At 45.9% G+C, this 25,381-nt stretch overlaps 1 protein-coding gene across 1 annotated transcript; it reads left to right on the top strand.

Annotated features, from left to right (window-relative positions):
- The first annotated feature begins 17,487 nt into the window (after positions 1 to 17,487).
- LOC105539538 (chromosome unknown open reading frame, human C20orf202) lies at positions 17,488 to 22,330 on the top strand. The gene is made up of 2 exons (XM_011979863.1): positions 17,488 to 17,679; positions 20,921 to 22,330. Exons 1-2 carry the CDS (start codon positions 17,545 to 17,547, stop codon positions 21,152 to 21,154), a joined length of 369 nt encoding a protein of 122 aa, XP_011835253.1. The 5' UTR covers positions 17,488 to 17,544; the 3' UTR covers positions 21,155 to 22,330.
- The last annotated feature ends 3,051 nt before the right edge of the window (positions 22,331 to 25,381 follow it).

Here is a 25,381-nt window from a genome sequence, read left to right on the forward strand (position 1 = left end):
TAGGACCCCGGGTCCTCTCTGAGGTCCTTAGGTCGGGACAGTCTCCTCTGGCGCTTGCGGCTCCATGGCTCAAGGGCGCCACCTGAAGGCTGCGAGAAAGAATCTGACGAGCCCCCTCCCCCTTTTCTCTGAAATTTTTTCTCTGTGGGACACTGGAGTGCCCCGCCCAAGAGGGGTGTTCTCTTGGGGGCATAGCCAATGGCCAAACACACCCTCACCCTCCAAGGCCCAGTTGTGGGGCCTCTTCTCCTGGAACCCCTCCCTGGGCACACACACCCACTCATCCCAGGGGCCCCTCCATCTGGGCTCTCCTTTTGCCTGCACTGTTTGCTTTGATCTCTGACGGTCGTGATTTTGTTTAAGGGTCAGCCTCCTCCATCGGATTAGCAGCTCCTGGAGAACAGGACCCGTGTCTGATCGCCTAGAACGACCTAGGTGGGTGTGGGTGAACAGGCTGTGAATAGGAGTGACTTTCACTTACTTCCTTTACAGAGCTGGGCTGGAGTTAAGATGAGTCGAGTGAAGTGCCTAGAGTACCAAATTCAAGGAGACATTTCCTCTTTGGGTAACACACGCCAGCCCCAGAGAAAGCTTTGGTCTGAATCGTGCAGGTTCAGGGAAGACACGGTGACCAGCTGAATCGTGTGGCCTGGGGTAGTACCTTCTGGCCTCTGAGCCTGTGTCCACTTCTGTCCATGAGGAACGGGAATGTGCAGCCTTCAAGGGCTGTGGGAGGGCCAGCAAAAGTTGGCCATGTGGAAGGACAGGCAAATGAGAATGCCATGTCCTCCTCGGCCACCTCATGAGTGGAACCTAACCTGTCCTCCTCCAAAGTTCTGTGCAGTCCTCACCAACCAGGAGACTGGAAGTCACCCTGGATGATGGATGCCTGTGCCTTCAAGACCAGCATAGCCTAGCCCTGGGCAGGTCCACCAGGGCTGGGAAGGCCTCCGTTTCCTCCCAGTCTGGCAGAAGCCTGGCCTGTTGTTAGAGACTTCAAAGGGATGCTAGCCCTGGCACCACACTCTTGTTCAAATCCCAGCTCCACCCCCACAGCTGGCTGCCCTGGTGTAAAGGACTCCCCTCCTGGAGCTCGGTTTCCTCCTCTGTGAAATGGATGTGGGAAGCTTTATGGGAATGAGATGAAATACCTCCCTTAAAGCACTCACTGTTCCTTCCCTCAGTCATGCGCTGTCCAACCTCAGCCTTTGCGCTGGCTGTTCCTTCTGCCTGGGATGTTTTTCTTTCTGATATTTCCCGCCCTCACCCACTTCCCTCACTTCCTTCAAGTCTTTGCTCAAATGCCACCTTCTCAGAGACACCATTCCAGGCCCTCCTTTCAAAAATAGCAGTGCCCCAGCACTCTTTACTCCCTCACTCTGAATTTTTCTCTACAGCATTTACCAACTGACATTAGTTTCTGTCTGCTTATTGCCACCTCCACTAAAAAGTAAGTGCCAAGAGAAGAGGGTTTTTGCCTGTTTCCCTCCCTGCAGTATCCCCAGACACTAGAAAAGGGGCTACCACCTGGGAAGCTCTGGATAAGTGCTCATTTGAATAAAGAACAGAGAAAATGGGCAAATATTATACACTAGTCAGCTAGGTAGACTCCATCCCTACACTCAAATAGCTCATATTCTAGTGGGAGAAAAGGATAAGTAAATGTAACATTGCAGTTATAGTAAGTGCTACAAAATAAAAGTATACAGTGCAAGCCTCAAACAAGGACGCCAACCTAGTCTTGGGGATAGGAATGGCTTCCTGTAAAAGTGTGGGTTGAGCTGAGATCAGAAGGATGAGTAGAAGGCAGCCAGGTAAAGAGTGGAGGAAAGAGAAGTCCAGCAGAGGGCCTAGCATAGGTGAAGAACTTGGGGTAGAAGGAAGTGTGTGATGAGTTTGAGAGCTGAAGGAGACCCATGTGGTTGTCATGGAGGGCTCGATAAGGAACGTGGTAGGAGACGAGCCTGGAATTACCAGGTCAGGTCACTGCAGAGCCTTGCAGGTGAAGGAATTTGTTCTTTATCCTCAGAGCAGTGGAGAGCCTCACTGGTGAATATAAGTAAAGGATTAACAAAACCTTTTCCTCTTTTGCATGAGAATTTGACCTTTGGAAGCTCTGTTTCCTAGAAACAGATAAACATATGTCTGCTATGTTACTAAGCAACATTGCTTCTGATAAAAATGACCCCTGAGGAGGAGGCTAGAACAGATTAGAATTGGAGATACCAGAATGAACTCATGTTTAGCTTAATATAGATGCAGATGATTACATATAGAAAGTTATATATACACACACACACACACACACACACACACACGGGCTAGTATACACACATATATTTCCTTGCTGTCAGGCGAGAGGGCTTAGTAGCAATGATACTCCATAGCAACAAGCACACGTAGCACTGAAATTTGGTTTCTAATACCATTCTCCAATAAAAGGATCCAAGCCTCCTTGGAGAAGTTGCTGTTTATAGGACTTGGGCAGGAAATACTACAAGATGAGCCTGGAGCATCTGATAGTGCCAGAAAGTAAAGAAATGCTACACGCACACACTCTACACACACACTACACATACCTACTACACACACACCACACACACCACACACACTCTACACGCTACACACACACTACACAACACACACTCTACACACCACACACCACACACACACTACACACACCACACACATGCTGTACACACACTATACACACATACTACACAACACACACACTCTACACATACCTACTACACACACACCACACACGCCACACACACTACACACACACTCTACACATACCTACTACACATACACACCACACACACTACACAACACAAACACTATACACACACAATACACACACCACACACACTACACCACACCACACACACACTTTACACACACACTACACACCCACACACTACACACTACACACACTACACACATGCCACACACACACTCTACACACACACTACACAACACACACTCTACACATACCTACTACACATGCCACACACACTACACACATTACACACACTACACACTACACACACCACACACATACCACACGCACACACCACATGCACACACCACACGCACCACACACACACACCACACACACTACACACACACATCACATACATACACTACACACACACACACCACACACTACACACACACCCCACACACATACACACACACCACACATACACACACACACAAATGGTGGAGGTAGGAGCTAACTGAAAGAGCTCCCAATGGCCAAAGCTGGAAAAATTTAAGTGACAAAATAAATAAGGTAATATTGGAATGTAACAAAAAGTATGGAAATAAATATCTCCAAGTCCATACCGATAAAAATAACTGAACAAACAGGTGGAAAAGATAAATCTCCCATGCAGAATTCCAAATTCTGTAGGTAGATAACTCAGTCCTCGAGGAGGGGAACTATAACTCCCCATTTTGAAAGTGTGAGTTGCACATCATGATTCCTTTTCCAAGGGTGTTTTATGGAAAGCGCTGGGGTGGCGGGGCAGGGGTAGGGCGGTGTGAAGTAACTTTACAGTGGAGAAACTGACAAACCTGATGACCTCAGCCAGGTGATGAAAGTCAACTCCAACAGTCAAATCAGGTACCCTGGATATGATGTGGCACAAATGGCACTTTACCTCTGTTGTCTTCCGCCCCAAAACCCATAGCTGTAATCTAATCATCAGATAAACATCAGACAAATCCCAATGAAGAAAATTCTACAAAACATCTGACTAGTTCTCCTCAAAAGGTTATCAAAACAAGGAAAGTCTGAGAAATTGTCACAAACAATAGGAACCTAAAAAGACATAACAACTCAATGTAGTTGGTACCCTTGATGGGGCACTGGAAAAGAAAAAGAAAATTATGCAAAAACTACAGAAATCTAAATAAGTATGGACTTCAGCTAATAACAGTGTATCAGTATTGGTTAATTGTAACAAATATATCATACTCATGTAAGATGTTAACAGTAGGGGAAAGTGGGTATGGGGTTGATATCCTTTGGATGTTTGTCTCCTCCAAGTCTCATGTTGAAATTTGATCCCCAGTGGTGGACTTTGGGCCTGATGGGAGATGTTTGAATCATGGCTCTGTGCCATCTCCACGGTAATAAGTGAGTTCTCACTCTGTTCGTTCACTAGAGAACTGATTGTTAAAACAAGAGCCTGGCACCTTCCTCCCCTCTCCCTCTTGCTCCCTCTCTTGCCTTGTGATGTCTGCCCCTCTTCTATTTCTACCATGATTGGAAGCTTCCTGAAGTCCTTACCAGAATCAGGTGCTAATGCCGTGCTTCTTGTACAAGCCCACAAAACCATGAACCAAATATTAATAAACCTCTTTTCTTTATAAATTACCCAGCCTCAGATATTCATTTCTTTTCCTTCCCTCTTTCTCCTCCTTCTTCTTGTTCTTTCTTCTTCTTTTCTCTTCTTCTTCCTCTTCCTCTTCTTCTTCTTCTCCTTCTCCTTCTTCCTCTTCCTCTTCTTCCTCTTCCTCTTCCTCTTCTCCAACTCCTTCTTCTTCAGAGATAGGGCCTCATTCTGTCACCCAGGCTGGAGTGCACTGGCAGTATCATAACTTACTGCAGCTTCGAACTCCCAGGCTTAAACGATCCTTCTACCTCAGCCTCCTAAGTAGCTGGGACTAGGTGTGCACAACCAAACCCGGCTAATTTTTTTCTTTTTCTTTTTTTTTTTTTTTTGGTAGAGACAGTCTCACTATGCTGTCCAGGCTGGTTTTGAACTCCTGGGCTCAAGCAATTGTTCCTCCTCAGTCTCCCAAAGTGCTGGAATTACAGGCATGAGCCACTGTGCTCTGCCTAGGTGTTCTTTTATAGCAACACAAAATAGACTAAGAACAGCGATATATGGGAACTCTCTGTATCATCTTCCCATTTTTGCTGTAAATCTAAAACTGTTCTAAAAAAATAAGTTGCTGTTGATGATGCTTTTAAATACCCCTGAGAGATAACTTGCATCTGGGCTGGAGGGAACTATAAATACCTGGTGGGAAGTCATACTTTTGGCATCCTGAGCATAGTGATTCATGTAACTGGACAGGTCCAAAGACATTGGCTCCTGTGGGACATGAAACTTTTAAGTCAGGATCGTTCCTGCACCCACCTGATGGGGATTTCATCTGGCATCTGAGTGGTACTGCTCTGCCGGAAGAAGCAAAGATTCCTGCCAAGAAGAGCACTGAGTGCTGTGCTAGCAAGTGAAAGTTCTTGTGCTATATCCTTCAGAGTAGGTCAATGCCAAGTGTGGTCATTTGCTGAACCTGAGTGTGTAGTTGAACCTAAGAAGACTCCCTTGTGGACATGGCAGTGGGTGACAAGCGAGGGAGTGATGTGAGTAGATTTGTACTGTGAAAACATTCTCCCTCTGGCTACTCCCAGGTGCAAGGGGACAAGAGAGAAAACAGATCATGTGAGAGATTATCATGGTCATGTTGGCACACAGAAAGTCCTCAACCAGATAGCTGTAATTATGTATCTGTGGAGCTGTGTGATCTGTGCGAGACAGAATGAGGACTTCCTATAGGAACATTAAGAGCATCACTTAGTCTGCAATGTTCCAAAAGGTAGTGGTATATAACATAATTTTAGGTGTTAAGTAAATAAAGATGTTTTGATTATCTATCACTGCATAACAAACCACCCCAAAACAGCAGCTTAAAAGAAAATTAGTATTTATTTGCTCACAGTTTTGCAGTTTGGGCTGCTCTCAGCTGAGACAGCTCCGCTCTTGTCTTTATGGTGTCAGCTGGGGTGGCACAAACAGCTGGGAGCTGGCTCAGACTTGACTGTGTGTCTATGGGCTTGGTTCTCACTGTCAGCTGGGTTTTTTCATTCTCTTCTACGTGATCTCTCCATGTAGCTAGCATAGGCTTCCTTACATAATGGTGGTCTCAAGGTAGTCAGAGTTCTTACATGGCAGGCAACTTTCCCCAGAGCACAAAAGAAAAAGCTGCTGGACCATCTTAAAACTGAGGCTTGGAAATGGCCTGGCATTGCTTCTGCTGCATTCTGTTGCTGAGTGCAGCTCATGGGCCAGCCTAGATTCAAGGGGAGGGGTCTACATAAGGATATGAATACCAGGAGGCATGTGTCATTGGGAGCAACTAGAGTAACAGTTCCCCATCATCTATACTACATTTATCTCTGTATCTATATACACACATATCTATACATGTGTATTTATTTCAATGGCTAAGTGTTTATTTTAAATTGTTTTAGAAAATATATAACTAGCTCATGAAACCAAAGATATCATGGGTGATATTGACTAGAGTAAGGGCAGAAATACGAGTCCATATGAAGTTGATGCATTAAAGTCTGCTGGTTTCCTCCAGTATTCACTCACTCTTTCTTCCACCGTAATAGAAGCTTTGATCAGCAGTGGGTATAGTGCACCAGAAGAAGGATTTCATTTCCCAGCATTCCTTACAGCTAGGTATGGCCAAGTGAATGGTAGGCCATTAGGATATTAGAGGAGGTAGTGTGGGAAAAATGCATGAAGTCTCCTGAAAGGAAAGGAGTGTGCCCTTCTACTCTCTTTTTGTCCTTCCTGCTGCCAGGATGCAGAACTGATGGCTGGAACTTGAGCAACCATCTTGGGTCATGAGGTGGACGCCTATTCGGTTGGAAGAGCAACAAAATTGAAGGAACCTGGATCACAGATGACTAGTTGGAAACACTAGGATGGGATAGTTCCTCTTTTGTGGGTGAGAGAAAGAAACATCTGTTTTGTATAAGCTACTATTACTTGGGATTTTCTATCACTCAGAAGAACTAAGTTAATCAAAGTAGAATCAGGCTGGGCATGGTGGCTCACCCCTGTAATCCCAGCACTTTGGGAGGCCAAGACAGGTGGATCACCCGAGGTCAGGAGCTTCAGACCAGCCTGGCCAACATGGTGAAACCCTGTCTCTACTAAAAATACAAAAATTAGCTGGGCGTGGTGGCATGCACTGGTAGTCCCAGCTGCTCAGGTGGCTGTAGCAGGATAATCGTTTAAACCTGGGAGGTGGAGGTTGCAGTGAGCTGAGATTGCGCCATTGCACTCCAGCCTGGGTGACAAGAGCAAAACTCAGTCCCCCCCCCCAAAAAAAAAAGTAGAATAAGTAGGCAAAAACTGAACAGGTATATGAATAGCTGAAGATTGAGAAATACAGATGCAATCTGATCCCCTGTGTCCCAGGTAAGAAATCTCTGAAGCCAACCGGTAGTGTGTCCAGGAGGATGATAGGAAAGAAGTAATAACCGAAGGGAGACTAAGGTTTTCTAGGTGAAGGCAGTGAGTGGAGCAAGGAAAAGTTCCTGGAAAAGGAAACAACACTGAAGCCCAGAGATGAAGTAATAGTAGCGAATTATTTGTGTGTTTATTTTATTTGACAAACACTTATATAACCCTTCCCCTATGCGAGGCACATGTTTTTACAAATATTAACTCAGTCAATCATCTTAACCACCTGATCATGTGGATATTATTATTGTCCCCGTTTTAAGATGAGGAAATCAAGGCACAGAATGGCTAATAACTCTGTGTCCAAGGTTACACAACTGGTATCTCACGTTTGGGGATTCAAAACCAGAACTCAGTTCAGTGCTTGTAACCACTCCGCTGGCTTTCATTGCAATTTTCAAAGCACTCACAAAATTCTTAAGAGGCTGTTACCATCATCTCCGTTTTCACATTTGGGAAATTTGAGTGCCAAGGAGAAAGGAGATTACCTTACTACTACACTAAGGAAGGAAAATTCCAGTCAGACCCAAGGGCCCCTGACTTCAGGTTGATTTGGGGACCTTAGATAGACCTAAAATCCTGGGGCTGATCAGCCCCTTGCCTAGTCACCCATACCCCACTGTTTTCACCTTTCTGTCAGAATCTGGCTGGGATCTGGTGTTTGGGTTTGTTTACTTATATCATATTTACCCCTGGCACGAGCCTGGCTCATCTGGCTTTCCTGGAGCTCTAATACTTTCATGGAATGGCCTTGATATCATGGTAACGGGACATGGTTCAGGGATTTCAGGAAATTAATTGGTGGTCATGCTCCAGGCCCTGGAAGGAGTGTCCACATTCACACTCACACGCACACAAATCTTCCACCGGCCTGGCTGGCATTCCCTCCCTTTCTACCTGGTCTGGATGGATCTCCCAGCCTTGGGGGATAAAAATCCTGAGTGTCGTGTTCTCTCTGCTGTGGAAAGAGTAAGCGGGGAGGCAAGGAAAAAGAGAAATCAAGACCCATATTCCTAGTTTCACCAAGAGTGAGTGCCCCTACTTAGCAGCTCCTTAGGGGCAGAGGTCTTATTGTCTCTCATCCATGTGCCAGCACAGGGCCTAGCACACTGGGAGTGCTGGGTTAGGTAGATTCCAAGCCACTCCCCTGGGAGAGGGTGGGCCCAGGGAGAAAGGAGGTTGTTTGATGGAGCACCTTCTGTGTGGCAGTCCCCGCAGTTGGTCCCTCTGCACTCTGACAGATTGGAACCTGGAGTTTATTCACCATGGGAGGAAATGGGGGCTCAGATCAATCAGGCTACCTGCCTCAGAGTCACACCCAAGCCTAGCTGAGGCCAAGGGATGCTCTTCTCTCTGTCCTATTCTGCTTCACCAGAGTCTCCACCATCTCACCAGGGTCAAGGGCTGCCCTCCATACAATAGAAAATGGCAGGATGGTGTCCTAGATACACTGGCATGAGACAGGTGTGCATAGAACACAGGTGCAGAGCAGAGGGCGAGAATACCCGTGTCCAGAACACTCCAGACAGATACGCAGATGATAGATATGTGCGGAAAGGGGTGCAGGGTGCTGATGTGTACAAGGCACATATGGATAGGACACTGTTTTTGTCCCTTTTTGCTGCTATAACAAAATACCTGAGATTGGATAATTTATAAAGAACATGGCTAGGTGCCGTGGCTCATGCCCGTAACCCCAGTGCTTTGGGAGGCCAAGGCAGGAGCATTGCTTGAGCCTAGGAATTTGAGAGCAGCCTGGGAAACAGAGAGAGACCCCATCTCTACAAATAAATAAATAAATTAGCCAGGCATAATGGTGCACACCTATAGTCCCGGCTACTTGGGAGGCTAAGGAGGAAGGATCTCTTGAACCCAGGCTTTTGAGGCTGTAGTGAGCTGTGATCGTACCACTGTACTCCAGCCTGGGTGACAGAGACCTTGTCTCAAAAAAAAAAAAAAAAAAAAAACCCAGAAATTTGGAGGCTGGAACATCCACAATCAAGACACCAACACTGGCATCTGATAAAGGCGGCTCTGTTTCCCAGATGGTGCCTCATTGCTGTGTCCTCACACAGCAGAAGACAGAAAGGCAAGAAAGCGCTCCCTTCAGCCTGGTGCCTTTTTATATGGGTGCTAATTCCATTGATGAGGTCAGAGCCCTCATGAATTGCCTCCCAAAGACCACACTTCTTAATACCGTTGCATTGTGGATTAGGTTTCAACATCAGTTTTGGAAGGGACACCAACATTCAAACCATAGCAAATGTGTTGTAAGTTGAGTTCCCTCAGAAGTAGGCCCAAGACAAGAATTTGAGTGCAAGTGGTTTATTTGGAAAGTCATCCCAGGAAGCCCAGCAGAGGAATGGGAAGTGAGAGCAAGAAGGAAGTGCATCCAATACACTACAGGTGCATTCGTGAGTCCCTGACTGCCATGAGCAACTGGGGCTTAGTCCCATTGGACTGAGTACTGTTCCACCTGAGATCTGAGGCCACAGGGCTCTCACTATTTATCCACCAGCACCTGTTTGTCATTGCTGGGGGCTATTCCTGCACTTCTAGACTGTCCTCTGCACATGTCAAGCATGTTCCTTAAGCAGAGTAAGACCTGCTTGCAGTAGGAAGCCATAGGCACACATGGAGAAGGTAAGTGTTGAGGGAATATGGGTGGGGCCCACAGCATTTGCTAGAAGACACAGAGAACAGGGCATGTGTGTTCAGGACCCAAAAGGACACAGTACAGGGCATAGGCAGAAGACAGATGATTGGATTACTGGTCTTGCTTGTCTAGGCCAAAGGAAGAGCCTGCTGAAAGTGGGTAAGGAGCTACAGAGAGATGGTACTGGGCCCCCTGAGCCAACTGGTGCTCTGTCCCCATGCCCCCTCTGGTTAGAGTGGCTGCATGTGCTTGTGTGGTAGGAAAGGCAGGTTGAAGGGTTCAGGGGCTCTAACGGTGCAGACACTTCTCTCTGCTAGACCTCCACCTCATTTGTATTTCACAAAGGGGATGAGCGCTCATGTGCCCAGAATAGGAGGGGAGGCAGCCCAAAAGGATGGAAGAGCCCTGGACTAGGAGTTGGACACAAAGGCAGAGCTAAATGACATCTCTGAGCCCACTTGCCCTATCTGAGGAATGGGAATAACTCCACCCTCTTGTCTCAAGGCAGATTACCTACCACGCTTGCATCTTGTTTTCCCTGTCTGCATAGTGAGGGTCACAGAAGTCCTCTCTCTCCTATGGACTTCACAGAGAGCTATTGTAAGGAGCAGATACAGTCATGAAAAAGAAAACACTTGAAAGAGGGTAAAACACTTAAATACATAGGTGGGGGGATTATGGAAAAGGCTTGGAAGGGGAAATTAGGGGACTTGGCTTCTGCTCTAGCTCTGTGCTATATTGTTAATAAAGACACTCAAAATAATCGTGCTTTCAATAAAACAGAACGTATTTCTCTCTCATAGAAAGCTCTACTTGGCAGCTAAGGCTGACATGCTGGTTCGCCAACCACGAGAGACCCGGGCTCCTTCTGCATTGTTGCTCGGCCACCTTGCACCTTGCTGCTCCAGCTCCAGCCCTTGTCACACACATTGCATCAGCAGAAGGAGGATGTGGGGAAGTAGGAGGCACCTTCTTCCTTCTTCTTAAGAGACATTGAACCTTAACCTAGAAATTGAACTCATCACCTCCATTTGTATCCTATTGGCCAGGATTTAATCATGTGACACACTTACCTGCAAATGAGTCTGAGAAATGCAGTCTTTTCCCACGTGTGAAAGGAAGAAGGGATATTGAGGGATAGCCTGCAATTTTTGTCATATCCACTGACTTGCCTCATTTATGTATTTTATATGAATATAAAATTATATTTTATATAAAATTATATATATATGTTTGTTTATTTTGAGACCAAGTCTTGCTCTGTTGCCCAGTGTTAGGTGCAGTGGCTTGATCTTGGCTCACTGCAACCTCTGCTTCCTGGGTTCAAGCAATTCTCCTGCCTCAGCCTACCGAGTAGCTGGAATTACAGGCGCACACCACCATACCTGGCTAATTTTTGTGTTTTTAGTAGAGGTGGGGTTTCACCATATAGCCCAGGCTGGTCTCAAACTCCTGGGCTCAAGCAATCCGCCTGCCTCAGTCTCCCAAAGTGCTGGGATTACAGGTGTAAGCCACCATGCCTAGCCAAATTGTATATACATTTATATAAAATTATATTTATATAAAATACATAAGCCCACTTCCCATATAAGTATATTATATACATATAATTTATATATGTAAAATGTATATATATAAAATACATGAGCCCACTTGCCATATATGTGTGTGTGTGTGTGTGTGTGTGTGTGTGTGTGTGTGTATGCACCAGGCTTGTGGTATAAAGTAAGATTTTGAACCAGCTGATTGCGAAGGGACCCTCTTACTTGCTGGGCCACAAGCCCTGAGAGGTCTTTCTTGCTCACCACTGTACTCGAAGCATGCATTGCGGAGTCTGGCACAGGGAATCCATAGTAGTATTGGCTGCCCATGGATGATGAATGGCTGGCCATTCTGGCTTTCGTATTTGCTAGTGACATTTTTCCCCACTCAGGGTTTTAAGTTCTTTCCCTTTGCAGGCCTCCTGGCTCCGCCTCCCATCTTCTTCATGTGCCAATCCTTTCTGAGCCCATGAAGTAAAATGTGCTCTGAGCCAGAATCCTAAGAGTGGGATTAAAAATAAATGAAAATGCATCCAAACAAGTTAACCACAAGAAATGGCTTGCCAGGGTAATTAGGCGTCAGCGCTGGAGGCCAAAGACAGAGCGCCAGACTCTAACCGCCAAGAGCTCCTGTCAGCACCACTACTGTGCAGGGCAGAGAACACCCTAGGCCTGGCCTGAGCCCTTGCTTGAGTCTCCACCACTTCGAGACAACAGGCAAGACCCTCCCCACAAAGATGAGGGAGGATGGGTCCTAACTCCAGTTCTGTCACTTATTGGCTGAAGTGATCCTAGGGAAATCCACGCCTCTCTGAGCCTCAGTTTTCACATCTGTAGTAAGTTGTGAGTAATAGGATCATCGTCTACGTAATGCAACCTCGTAGGCAGAGGTCCCCAAACTTTCTCAATTCATGACACCCTTAGCATCTTAGTAATTTTTCACAGTGTACCAGGCGCCCCAGAAGGTGTAGCTGTTGTTTATCAGGTAGTTAGCTTCAAACAACATAATAATAGTTGTTGGCATATTATCTGACAGATGTCATTGTGTTTCCCTCAAAATTTTCAATACGTTGTAGTGCCTCTGTGAGTTTTCTGTCGTGCCTCAGGGTGCCTCAGTGCACAGTTTTGAAACTGCGGTCATCAGGTTTTAAAGATGAAATGAGGTTATGCATGTCAAGGACTTAGTGTGATGCCTGGTCTGGAGTAGATCAATAAAGCTGGTTGTCCTAAATCATCCTTCAAGTCTTATCCTGAGATCACTTTCTCTCTCGCTCCTTGTGTGTCTCCTCCAACTGCCACAATGACATCTGTCTGATACCGAGCCAACAATACTTCCGGCCTCCCGCTCTTGCCACTTCATGGTTTCCACTTCTGACCCTCCCTCTGGGCACCTCCAGGCCTGTGTCCCCACTTCCACGCAGTGCCGTCTTCTGGCGTAGAATCGTCAGTCTCACTTCTTCATCCCTCCCTCAGTCCACACAGTTGCCATGATCTCTTTGTAGTGACACATACATCCTTGCCCCTTAGCTTTGGGCTTGACCATGTGACTAACTTTGCCCAGTGGCACATGGCAAAAGCAACAATAGGACAGTTCTGAGCCTAAGCCTTAAGAGGCTTCCCATGGTTCCACTTGCTCTCTTCTCCTTTGCCAAGTAAATGTGCCCCAGCCGTCCTGTGATTCCAGGAGGAGGATAAGAGATCTGTGGAGTTGACTCAGAGCTGCAGATCTGCAAACATGAGCAATAATAAATGATTGTTGTTTGAAATGTGGAGTTTTAGAGAGGTCTGGTACACAGTGTTCTTGTGATAATCCAACCTCTCAATCTGTGGCAAATTCAACATGTCTGAGAAGATCTGATTGGATCATTTGGTCATCACCCAAAATGCAGCTCCTCAAAAACCAGTCACTCATGAGCCAGTGATCTTTCTCCTGTCCAGTCTGTAGATGGCTGCTTTGGGCTGGGGCACTCATCTCTGCTCCAGGCGGTTGTCCCATGATTATAGGGCATGTGACATAAAGCCTGGTGGCCTGTTTGGAGGAATCATCTCTGGTCTCTTGCATTCAAGGGGTGTGAATGTGGCAGGCAGGAGTTTCTCTGATTCTCTTGCGTTCTGAAAAGTGACAGCTGAACTAGGAGAAATAGCACATAAGATTTGTCTGCGTGTGGCACTCAGAATGATTCTCAAGCTGTAAACGCCAGCATATAAGAAATGTGACATTCCTTACAACTCGATGTAGTAACTATTTTGAGCCTCATTATGCCTAACAGGGAAAGGATGAGGCCCGAGTTCACACAGACAGTTTGGCAGAGCTGGAGTTGGAACCCAGATATCCTGGCTCCTTATTCCAGTATCCCTTTTCCTGCCCAGTCAGTCTTACACTTGGAAGGAACTCCAGGTCCCATCTCCAAGCCAGTAGAGCCCCTACTCCAGTCTCTGATCATCTGGGCTATGCTTCTGTCCTCCACTGACTGAGTGCCCACTGCTTGGAAGAATTCTAAACAACACCTTCCTCCGACTGAATCCCAGTCTGCTTCCCTTTGTCCTGTACTCACTGTATGTATATATATATACAGCTACTGCTGTAGTGATGCAGGTGAACCCGAAAATTAGGGCTCAGTCAGGAAAGGTTCTTGGCTTCATAAAGGAAAGAATTCAAGAGTGAGCCAACAAAGTAAAGTGAAAGCAAAGCAAGTTTATTAGAGCAACAGAGTACGGGAAAATAACTGCTCCATAGACAGAGCAGGGCTACCCCATCAGCACGGTAGCATTCGTGGATTGCTGGCTGACTATATGAATAACTACTTTTTATTATATGCTGAATAAGGGGTGGATGATTCACAAATTTTCAAGAAAAGGGGTGGGGTATTCCCCAAACTGGCGGTTCCTCCCCTTTTAAACCATATAAGCTAAGTTTCAGGCATTGTCATGGCATTTGTAAACTGTCATGGCACTGGTGGGAGTGTCTTTTAGCATGCTAATGAATTATAATTAACATTCCATGAGGAATGAGGGCAACTAGAGGTTGCTTTCATTGCCATCTCGATTTTAGTTGGTTTTGGCTGCCTACTTCATGGCATCCTTTTTGAACAGATCCTGTTTTGATCAGTGGAGTTGTGACTGGGATTGTAACCAGTGCTCGGAGAACAAGTACTGCTGATCTCCTACCTCACTAGCTCTGTCTTCTGGTGCTACAATAAATATACCGTCTTTTCTCTTTAATTTATAAACATTTACTGTAATTTTAAGTTCTATAAATTCTATTGCATTCTTTTTCAAATACGCCTTTTAAAAAGTGTCTCTTTTGGCCAGGCCCAGTGGCTCACACCTGTGATCCCAGCACTTTGGGAGGCCGAAGTGGGTGGATCACTTGAGGTCAAGAGTTCAAGATCAGCCTGACCAACATGGTGAAAACCCATCTGTGCTAAAAATACAAAAATTAATTGGGTGTGGTGGCAGGTGCCTATAATTCCAGCTACTCAAGGGGCTGAGGCAGGAGAATTGCTTGAACCTGGGAGGCAGAGGCTGCAGTGAGCCGAGATTGCACCATTGCACTCTGGCCTGGGTGACAAGAGTGAAACTCCTTCTCAAAAAAAAAAGAAAAAAAGTGTCTCTTTTTTTGTATGATTTTGATTCCTTCTTGTATGCCTCTTATTCTTTTCAAAATACTTTTCTTTTGAGACAGGGTGGAGCGCAGTGGTGCAATCAAAGCTCACTACAGCCTCGACTTCTTGGGCTCAAGCAATCCTTCTGACTCAGCCTCCTGAGAAGCTGGTACTACAGGCATGTGCCACCACACCTGGATAATTATTTTATTTTATTTTTTTAAGATATGGGGTTTTGCTATGTTGCCCAGGCTGGTCTCAAACTCCTGGCCTCAAGCAGTCCTCCTGTGTTGAACGCCTCTCAAAGTGTTCAGATTACAGGTGTGAGCCACCATACCTGGCCTCAAAATACTTTTAATTATCTTCATCTGAAGTTCTTGGGGGAAGGGGATGAACGGTGTCTGTTGACTCTCATTTATGGTGAATGGCTTCCATGTGTGTTTTGTCTTTTAGATTATGAGTTCATCTTCAGGGGAGCTCTATCTGAGGATATTTTGTGTAGCCAGATTGAGGGCAAGTTTCCACAAACTGGGCTGACTTTGTTTTGCCAGACAAGTCATTTCACTTCTTTATCTGGGGTCACTATGCTAATTCTTGGTTTGGAGTTTCTAGTGCATGTGAGTAGAATAAATTTATATATATATAAATTTGCAATCTCGGTTCACTGCAACCGCCTCCTCCTGGGTTCAAGAAATTCTCCTGCTCCAGCCTCCTGAGTAGCTGGAATTACAGGTGCCCACCACCACACCTAGCTAATTTTTGTATTTTTAGTAGATACGGGGTTTCACCATGTTGGCCAGGCTGGTCTCGAACTCCTGGCCTCAGGTGATCCGCCTGTCTCAGCTTCCCAAAGTGCTGGGATTGCAGGTGTGAGCCACCACTCCTGCCCAATAAATTTATATTTTAAAAGACCTATGTGAGAATAGATTCTACTTATTTTCATCATAGCATTAATTTGTTTCCAGTGACTACTAGGATGTCAGCTCCAGGAAAGCAGGGCCTTTATTTCTCTGATTTTGGTTGATAACCCCAGTGTCTAGAGCAGAACTTGGAACACAGTAGACATTCAATAAGTGTTTGGTGAAAGACAGAATTGAATACCTGCTTCACAGTGTGATGATGTCAGTAGCATTTGAACCAGAGCAACTCCAACTTGAATAGGGGCTGGGTAAAATGAGGCTGAGACCCACTGGGCTGCATTCCCAGATGGTTAAGCCATTCTAAGTCACAGGATGAGATCAGCACAACATACAGGCCATGAAGACCTTGCTGATAAAACAATTGCAGTAAAGAAGCCCGCTAAATCTCACCAAAACCAAGACGGCCACAAGAGTGACCTCTGGTCATCCTCACTGCTACACTCCCACCAGCGCCATGACAGGTTACAGATGCCATGGCAACATCAGGAAGTTACCCTACATGGTCTAAAAAGGGGAGACATGAATATTCTACCCCTTGTTTAGCATATAATCAAGAAATAACCATAAAAATGGGCAACCAGCAGCCCTCAAGGCTGCTCTATCTATGGAGTAGCCATTCTTTTATTCCTTTACTTTCCTAATAAACTTGCTTTCATTTTACTGTATGGACACCCCTTGAATTCTTTCTTGCAGGAGGTCCAAGAACCCTCCCTTGGGATCTGGGCCGGGATCCCTTTCCTGTAACGATGGGGAGAATAAATGGTGTGTCAGGACTGTGTTTGCCTGCAAGTAGCAGAGTGTCCCATTAGAAATGGGGTCTTTGGTCTCATATAGATGCTGTTGCTGATTCGGGGGTGCAATGCTATCTAATGGCTCTGTGATTTTCTTGGGCTTTGTCTTATGGTTGCAAGATAGTTACTGTAGCTCCAGACATCACATCCACATTCAAGGCAGAGGGAAAAGGGAAAAAATAGGAGTAAAAGGGAAGCAGCAGTGACATTTTCCCTTTTATTAGGAAGGTAAAAGTTTTTCTGGAAGCCTAACAGCAAATTGCTGCTTTGATCTCATTTGCCGGAAATGGGTCACATGGGGAAATCAGAAACAAGGGAACTTGGAAAGTGAGCTTTTCCCTTTATCTAGACTCTATAGATACGTAAATGAGGACAGGGACTTGAGAAAGCGGTGGAGGTATATGCCAAATGAGACATATACATACTTTACATGTAAAGCACAAAGCAAACCCTTAGAAAAGAGTGCCTACTTGCCTAATAACCATTATTGTTGCCATTTAAAGCTTTGCAGTCTCTGTGATCCTGTTGGCATCACATATTCTTCGCTTCTGGAACCAGCAGGCACCAAGGTACTTGGACCCCTAATGGTCTCCCTCCCTTCCTCCTTGTTCTGTTCAGAGCACTAAAGCCCTTTAAAAAAAAAAAAAAAAAGCCAAATTACATTTTTCAATGTGAGCTACTTCCTGCTCTCATTAACTCCATCTTCTATGATTTGGCCAGAACCTGCTGCCAGTCTGAAGGAGTTGGGGGAATGTACAAGTCAAAGATCCCTCAGGCACAGAACCAGGTCAGTGTCAAGGTCACTCCCAAGGACACAGAGATGAAAACAGCGGAAGAGCCCAGTCCGAGTCTTGGGGAGACCCTGGAGTGGCTGAGAAAGGAGCTGGTAAGGTTTTGCATTTCTTTTCCTTGATGCCCCGACCACATATTTTCCAAGGATCTCTAGTTTTCCCTCCCAGATCCCCCGTGGGGCCAAGGCTGCAGGCTACGGTATGGACCCTGCAGTCTCCCCTCTGGGACCTGCCACACAATGCACAATTGTGATCTCAGGTGCGGGGATAAGTAGGTCATGGCCTACATAGGAGGCGCTGGGTGTGGTGCTGGCCAGACTGGTTTTAGAAAGACACTGAGTCCTCGGTGTGTGCCCAGCTCTGCTGCTGTGTGGCTCTAGCAGGGACCTTACCTCTTTGAGCCTCAGTTTCCTTACCAAAAAATGGGAATAACACTACTACCAATATCGTATGGGGTATTGTAAGGATTCACTGAAGAGATGCTTGTAATCCTCTTAACAAATACTTGGCACATTGATGTTGGCTATTATAATCCTGACCCAGATGGACATGCGCACACCCAATGTCTTAGCCTGGGTCCTCTAGAAAGCAGAGGCTTGGACAAGGATTGAGAAACCAGCACTTTATTTGGAAGTACAAGCCCAGGGTGGTGATAGGGAGGAACACAGGGTGTGGCAGCAGAGGCCAATGCTATGCCAGGCAATTATGCCAGACATTGTATTACCAAGCAGCCTACGGCTTCAGAAGGCGCCTCAAGGAGGCCCAGTGGGTGTCTCAGCAGCTGAGATGTTCTGCAGGGGTTGAAGGAGGAACTGCACATTGGGGGAGAGAGAACGAGAGGAAATTCATCTGCCCAGCAGATTCCTGTCTCTCATTTCCCATTGGCAAGGGCCTCCCCCATGGAGCACTAACTCTCCTGAACCTGTGTTATGTTACTTGGTCCCGTGGTTGCTGCTCAGGAACCTTTCATTACGGTATTTTCTCCAAGTCCGGAAAAAGAGGGGTGCCCCCAACTGTGTGGGGACACCTGCCAGGAGAGAGGAGGCAGTTCAGGAAACCTCAGAAGAGGTTTGTTTCTCTATACACCCACTTCTCATTCTGGGGAGAGACAGGATTGTCCGAAAATGACCTTTCTGGGTTGCCAGGCAACAGGCCAGCTGGGACCCAACCCTTTCATCACCCCAGAGGAAGGGCTGACCCAGTAGGGCTTCTCATGGGACCAGGGGATTCCAGCAGCAGGGACTGCAGCTTCCCACAGTCAGCAGGCATCCAGCGCTGGGCAGCTGTCTTCCTCATGCTCCCTGAAACTGTGGGTGCCTGGGTGCCTCAACATCACCTCCGTGCTGGGAACCCCATTGTGGTCTTACAGTCACATACCCAGAAATGGTGCTGAAGGTTGGACAAAAATATGTGCAGGAGGAAAACCCTAAAATTGAGAAAACACAGAGTGAATGTTTTCTGAGGAAAAAATGGGCCCAGGACCACTCGCTCTGCAGCCTGAGTTGTCCCAGTGTTCTGAGGGAGGCCAGCTACACCTTTGCTTCACGTCTTTCGTTTTTTTTTTTTTTTTTTTTTGAGACAGAGCCTCACTCTGTCGCAGGCTAGAGTGTGCAGCGGCACGATCTTGGCTCACTACAACCTCTGCCTCCTGGGTTCAAGCAATTCCCCTGCCTCGGCCTCCCCAGTAGCTGGGATTACAGGCGCATCCACCATGGCTGGTTAATTTTTTTGTAGTTTTAGTAGAGACCAGGTTTCACCATGTTGGCCAGGCTGGTCTCGAACTCCTGACCTCAGGCAATCTGCCCACCTCAGCCTCTCGAAGTGCTGGGATTACAGATGTGAGCCACTGTGCCCGGCCTCAAGTCTCTCTTTCTAGCTACCTATTCTCTTGGCAGTGTTACTCATGCTTGGGTAGAGGATGCAGACTTGGTCTTCTCACTTGTAATCAGCTTGTCACAAAAATGAAAACACTATTTTTAGTGGGGAAATAATGTTCATAAGTATCTCTTGCAAAGAGAGACAGAGAAAGAGAGAGGCTGAGAATCTGTATATCTAACCATGTGTTGCCCCGACCAGCTTCGGAAGGAAAAACGGAAGCATTTGCGGTGGTTGCCTCTGGGGAAGGACGCTTGAGTTAGGGATAAAGTAAGGTGGGTGGGAGAGACTTTTAAATATATGTCCTTTTGTAGCTTTGCAGTTTTCTATCATGTGTGAAGGATTACTTAGTCAGAAAATAGAATTTTAGCATTTTTAAAGAGAAAGCAAATTTTGGGAGCTGAGTTGGGAGGATCGCGTGAGCCCAGGAGTCTGAGACCAACCTGGGCAACAGGGCAAGACCCTGCCTCTACAAAAAGTACAAAATTTAGCCGGGCGTGGTGGTGTGCACCTGGAGTCCCAGCTACTCGGGAGGCTGAGGTGGGAGCATCAGTTGAGCCCAGGAGCTCAAGGCTGCAGTGAGCCGTTATCGCCCCACTGCACTACAGCCTGGGCAACAGAGTGAGACCCCACTTCAAAAATAAATAAATAAATAAATAAATAAATAAATAAACAGAAAGAAAAAGAGGGAAAATGTATGGGAAAAAATTCCCAGGGAAAAATCGGAGAAAGAAAGGAGATGGCTGAAGATGATAGTATAGTTGTAATACAGCAGTTCTGAAACTTTCGGGTCTTAGGACCCCTTTATGCCCAGAAAATTATTAAGGCCACCAAAAAGCTTTTGTTTATGTGAGTTATATAGAACAATACTGACTGAATTAGAAGCCAAAGCTGAGACATTTTAATATATTTACTAATGCATTCTAAAATAATAACAAACTCATAATATGTTAATAAAACATTACTTATTCAAAATAACTGTATTTTTCAAAGCAAATATTTAGTGGGAAGAGTAGCCCCATTTTACATTGTTGCAAATTGCTTTAATGTCTGTCTTAATAGAACACAGCTGGATTCTCATAGCGGCTCCTGCATTCAATCTGTTGAGATATTACATGTCATTAGCTTCTGGAAAACTCCACGGTATGCTCATAAGAAAATGAAAGCAAAAAAAGGAAAATAATATCTTAGTATTGTAATCAAAGTAGTTTTGACCTCGCTGACCCCTTGAAAGGATTTTCCCATGGGCAAATTCATTCAGTCCTCATGAAAGCCTTGAAAAGTAAGCAATTTGCTTTCTGCTTTGCAGAGCAAGAAACTGAGGCATTGGTGGATATGGCTCCTGTGAGGTTGTGCGAATCACAAGTGGGCTTGTCTCTGATGAGACAGAGAGGGAAGGGGCTTGATGGGGAAACATCCAGGGCTCCGCGCATCCCTTCACAGGCTCCTTCTGTCTCCTAGTCTGAGATGCAGATTCAAGACCAGAGGCTCCTGCTCACACTGAGGCATCTTCACAGTGTCCTGGAGGAGCTGCGTGCTGACAGCGCCCACTGGGAGGACACCAGGTCCAGCGGAGGGACATCCCCCATCAGAGCTCGAGCAGGCTCTGAAGGCAGGGGCTGCCAGCCTGTTTGCTCAAGGGGTCTCGCCCAGCTCCTCCGAGGGGAAGAGAGCAGACGAAGCTCTCTCCCTTAATTGGACAGAGATGACACTGCGCTTTAACACTCTCACCATTAGTCTAAACTTTCACTGTGATGTTTTAGGGGCAGAGTGTTGGAATGGGAATCAGAAAGCCAGGGCTCTGGGTTCACTTCTGCCCTCATCTGCTGTGTGTCCCTGGATCTGTCACTCAACTTCTCTGTGTCTCTGGTTCCTTTTCTGTCACTTGGGATTTCTTGGTGAGGCACACATAAGGTATTGGATGTGAACACACTTTTCAACTGAAAACACAAATGTGCTCTAGTGCTCTGGCAAGCACCATGGCAGTAACCCTATCCTTGGAAATTTCTCACAAGGCAATTGTTAAAACAAAGAACTAGATGTGCAGTAATGTTTACCAAGTGTTGCCATGGTGAAAATTCCAAACCCTGTGTAGTGACTTAGTGGCTGTTTTCTGTCTTCCCAGGAAGCCTTCCCATTCCCCTTCATCTGATAACATATCAAGCCCTGTAAACACCCTGGCCATAAGCACGGGTATATTACCAGGCCTGGCCAATGATATAATTCATGGTTGCCCTAAAAAGATGATTGGCCCAATGGATGGGCATGTGAACCAACAGAGCCAATTACCGACCTTCCCTGAGATTGCTACCTGGATGCTCTTTCTATTACACTTAGAAGACTGAGGCTGCTGGTGGCCATGTTCCTACCAGGTAAAGAAGAACTGTCTGCAGTAGGAAGGAAAGAGGCTAATCTCCAAAGAGAAGTAGAGAGAGGGCCACACAGCAGTTGGACAGAGAGGAAGAGCGCAGGCTCTTTTTGGTCCCTGGTTTTAGGTCCTAGTTTTGTGAGTTACTCCTGCATTCTTTCCAGCGACCAAAGCCAGTCAATTTCACCCCCCCACCACAGCCACACACATCAATTTGTTTTTGGTTAAGCTGATTTGAGCAGTTTCCCTTATTTGCAGCTAGAATGGTCCTGAGGAATACGATCCAGATGTTCAAAGAATCACAGAGGAGAAATCAATAAGGAAATGGCATTTCATTCAATGAGGGTTTGTGACAACAATGTCCGTAACAGCAGGCAACCAGGCTTGTGACACAGCAGAGACACTCAGTTGTGTGGGGTGCTGCAGTCATAACTGAAAAATTACATCTGCCTATAAGAAAGACTAAAACAGAAAATGTGAAAATAAAAAAGTCATGGTGTTAAGATGGTCTGATGATTAGTAGGCCTTTTTGTTTTTGAAAATCTACCTGTGTGTTGCTAGAACATTGTTTTTATGACTTTGAAAAAGTAAATCGACTGCATGTAGAGGCAGAGTGGAGGGGGTGCATTCTAAGTATAATGCTTGTAGTCAGATCCACCTGTGATTTTTATATTTGATAATATAAATGATAGCTGCTCTGTGATGCTGGGGCTGGGTTCCTGCAAACCACCTTTTGGTGTTACCAGCTGCTCCCTGTTAGAGTTTATTAGGCTTTGCCGATATACAGGGTGGAGTTAGACTACAAGTCTACAGGAGAGAAAAGGGTCTTGCTCCTTCTTCTTGTTTCCCTGTGGGCCACCTGTTCTTATGAGCATCTCCCAGCAATGTTTCTTCACTACAGGCAGCAGTTCCTTCATGAAGCACCAGACTTCTCCAGGATCCTGGTTCCAGACTCCCTGGGCCCCTTCCAGGAGCTCAGAGACATCAGCTTCAGATGCCAGTCCCTCTTCCCTTGAAGTGTGGGTCCCTGAATTACCTACCTGGCCCTTCCCTGAGCTCCGCGACACCAGCCCCAGCTGAGCTGAGTTCCTTTCTCAGATATCTGAATTTAAGCTCCAGGGAATTCCTCCTCTAAGTTTTAAAGTTTTGATAGTTTCTGCCTCTTTGTTCCCTCAGCCCTGGAGATGGCAGATGCTTCCTGCAATTTCTACCTTAAAGTTTTTTTTACAACCTTTCAGTCACCCAGTTAACAACTTTATACCTAGTTAGCAATTCTTTATATTAAATTTTCTGTGTTAAAATAACTGGTGTGGTTTCTGTCTCCTACCTGTCCCAGACTGACACAGCTTTTTGCTGTTATTACCAATTGCCACTGTAACTGGTTACAAAGGAAAGGCTAATGAATGGCACCTTATTATTGCTGCATGATTATGTTCTGACTTGTGAAACTATGACTGTTACAAATGGACAAGCTGACTAGCCACTATCATCTTGACAGATATCTGCCTGGCCATGCAAAGTAGAAATGACATTGGTCTCCCATGCCCAGTGCTAATCACTATCACCCTCTGTCTCTCCCTGCTTTCCACATTTGGGCCCAAAGACCAAAAAGCCCTGCCAACCCCTCCATCTACAATCTGGGAAAATAGACCTAGAGCCCCGGAACCTGCCCTTCTGGTGGGATATTTGTTGTTCTCCAAGACCCTACATTCGGAACCAATGTTCACTTCCTGATCCTACGTCAGAGAAAGCCAAGGCTGAGCCCAGATGCTGGACAAAGAATTGGGATGGAAATGACATCTTCAGCGTTGGTCCTGGAGGGCTGGGTTGGAAATCATGGCCATGCAGGACAGTGAGCAGCAGAGGGAGCATGTGGATCTTGGTCTCAGGAAAATCGAGGGTTTTCTCTGTTAAGGCAGCAAAAACAGGACTGCACACCTAAGTCTGGCATCCAGGATGAGGAGAGGAGGGGACAGAGATGGAAAAAGGAGTCATGAGGTCAGAAACTAAAAATTTAGGAGCAAGAAGAACAGTTCAAAATGTGAAACCTAGAGTGGGTCAGGGCGGCAAGGCAGGGCTTACTTATGCTGTGACTGATTAGAAATGATCTAATCTCTCACACCTTTACATGAGAGCCGGTTTCCAGTCCTGGGTCAGCTGTGACACCTTACGGAGCCCATGTGTTGTGGCGTATATTGGTGTGTAACAAACTGCCTCCAAACTGAAACACAGCAATCCCTTTATTATTGCAACAGCCATTTATTATTGTTGTAAATTATGTTTTTCATAGTTCTGGGCTCAGCTGAGTGGTTCTTGGCTTTGGGTCTCTCAAATGATTGCAGTCAGGTGGTATCTCAAAGGCTGATTTGTTCCCCTCTGGCAGGTGATGCTGGCCTTAGCTGAGGCTGTCAGCTGGAATGCCTATACATGACCCTCCAGGTGGCCAGTCTTCCTCATAGCATTGTGTCAAGGGTTGGGCTCTACTTTCTGGTCTTTCTGCATCTTTTCAGGTCCACTCCCACTGCTAAAGATTTTACTCTCCTGCTATTTCTTTAAGTCGCAGTTTATAGAGAGGGAATCTGATTGGTCAGCTTAACTTTTGACACCCATCATCATACATAGGTAATTAAGAGGGAGGACTTTGACATCAGGCTGCCTGGGTTTGAATACCAGATCTGCATCTTATCAGCTCTCTAACCTTGGGCATATAACATAAGTTTTCTATGCTTTAGTTTGTTCTTCCATAAAGTGGGGATAATAGAAATTACCGCATAGGACTATTGAGCAAATGCAATGAGTCAACATGTTCCTGGCACATAAGCAGTGCTCAGTAAATCTTAGCAATTATTATTAATAATGACAGCTACTATTTTATTTTATTTTATTTTATTTTACTCTTAAGTTCCAGGATACAAGTACAGAACGTGTAGGTTTGTTACATAGGTATACGTGTGCCATGGTGGTGTACTGCACCTATCAACCCGTCATCTAGGTTTTGAGCCCCGTGTGCATTAGCTATTTGTGCTAATACTCTCCTTCCCCTTTCCCCCCACCACCGACTGGCTCCAGTGTGTGTTGTTCCCCTCCCTGCGCCCATGTGTTCTCATTGTTTAACTCCCAGTTACGAATGAGAACATGCAGTGTTTGGTTTTCTGTTCCTGTGTTAGTTTGCTGAGGATGATGGCTTCTAGCTTCATCCATGACCCTGCAAAGGACATGATCTCTTTTGATTTTCTGGCTGCATAGCACTCCACTGTGTATATGTACCACATTTTCTTTATCCAGTCTATCATTGATGTGCATTTGGGTTGGTTCCATGTCTTTGCTATTGTAAATAGTGCCGCAATAGATGGCTATCTTTACCTTTTTTTTTTTTTTTCTTTGACACGGAGTTTTGCTCTTGTTGCCCAGGCTGGTATGCAATGGCATGATTTCAGCTCACCACAACCACTACCGCCTATGTTCAAGCGATTCTCCTGCATCTGCCTCCCAAGTAGCTGGAAGTACAGGCATGCGCCACCACGCCTAGCTAATATTGTATTTTTAGTAGAGAC

This window comes from Mandrillus leucophaeus, unplaced genomic scaffold, assembly GCF_000951045.1.
Source record: "Mandrillus leucophaeus isolate KB7577 unplaced genomic scaffold, Mleu.le_1.0 Scaffold206, whole genome shotgun sequence".
NCBI lineage: Eukaryota > Metazoa > Chordata > Mammalia > Primates > Cercopithecidae > Mandrillus > Mandrillus leucophaeus.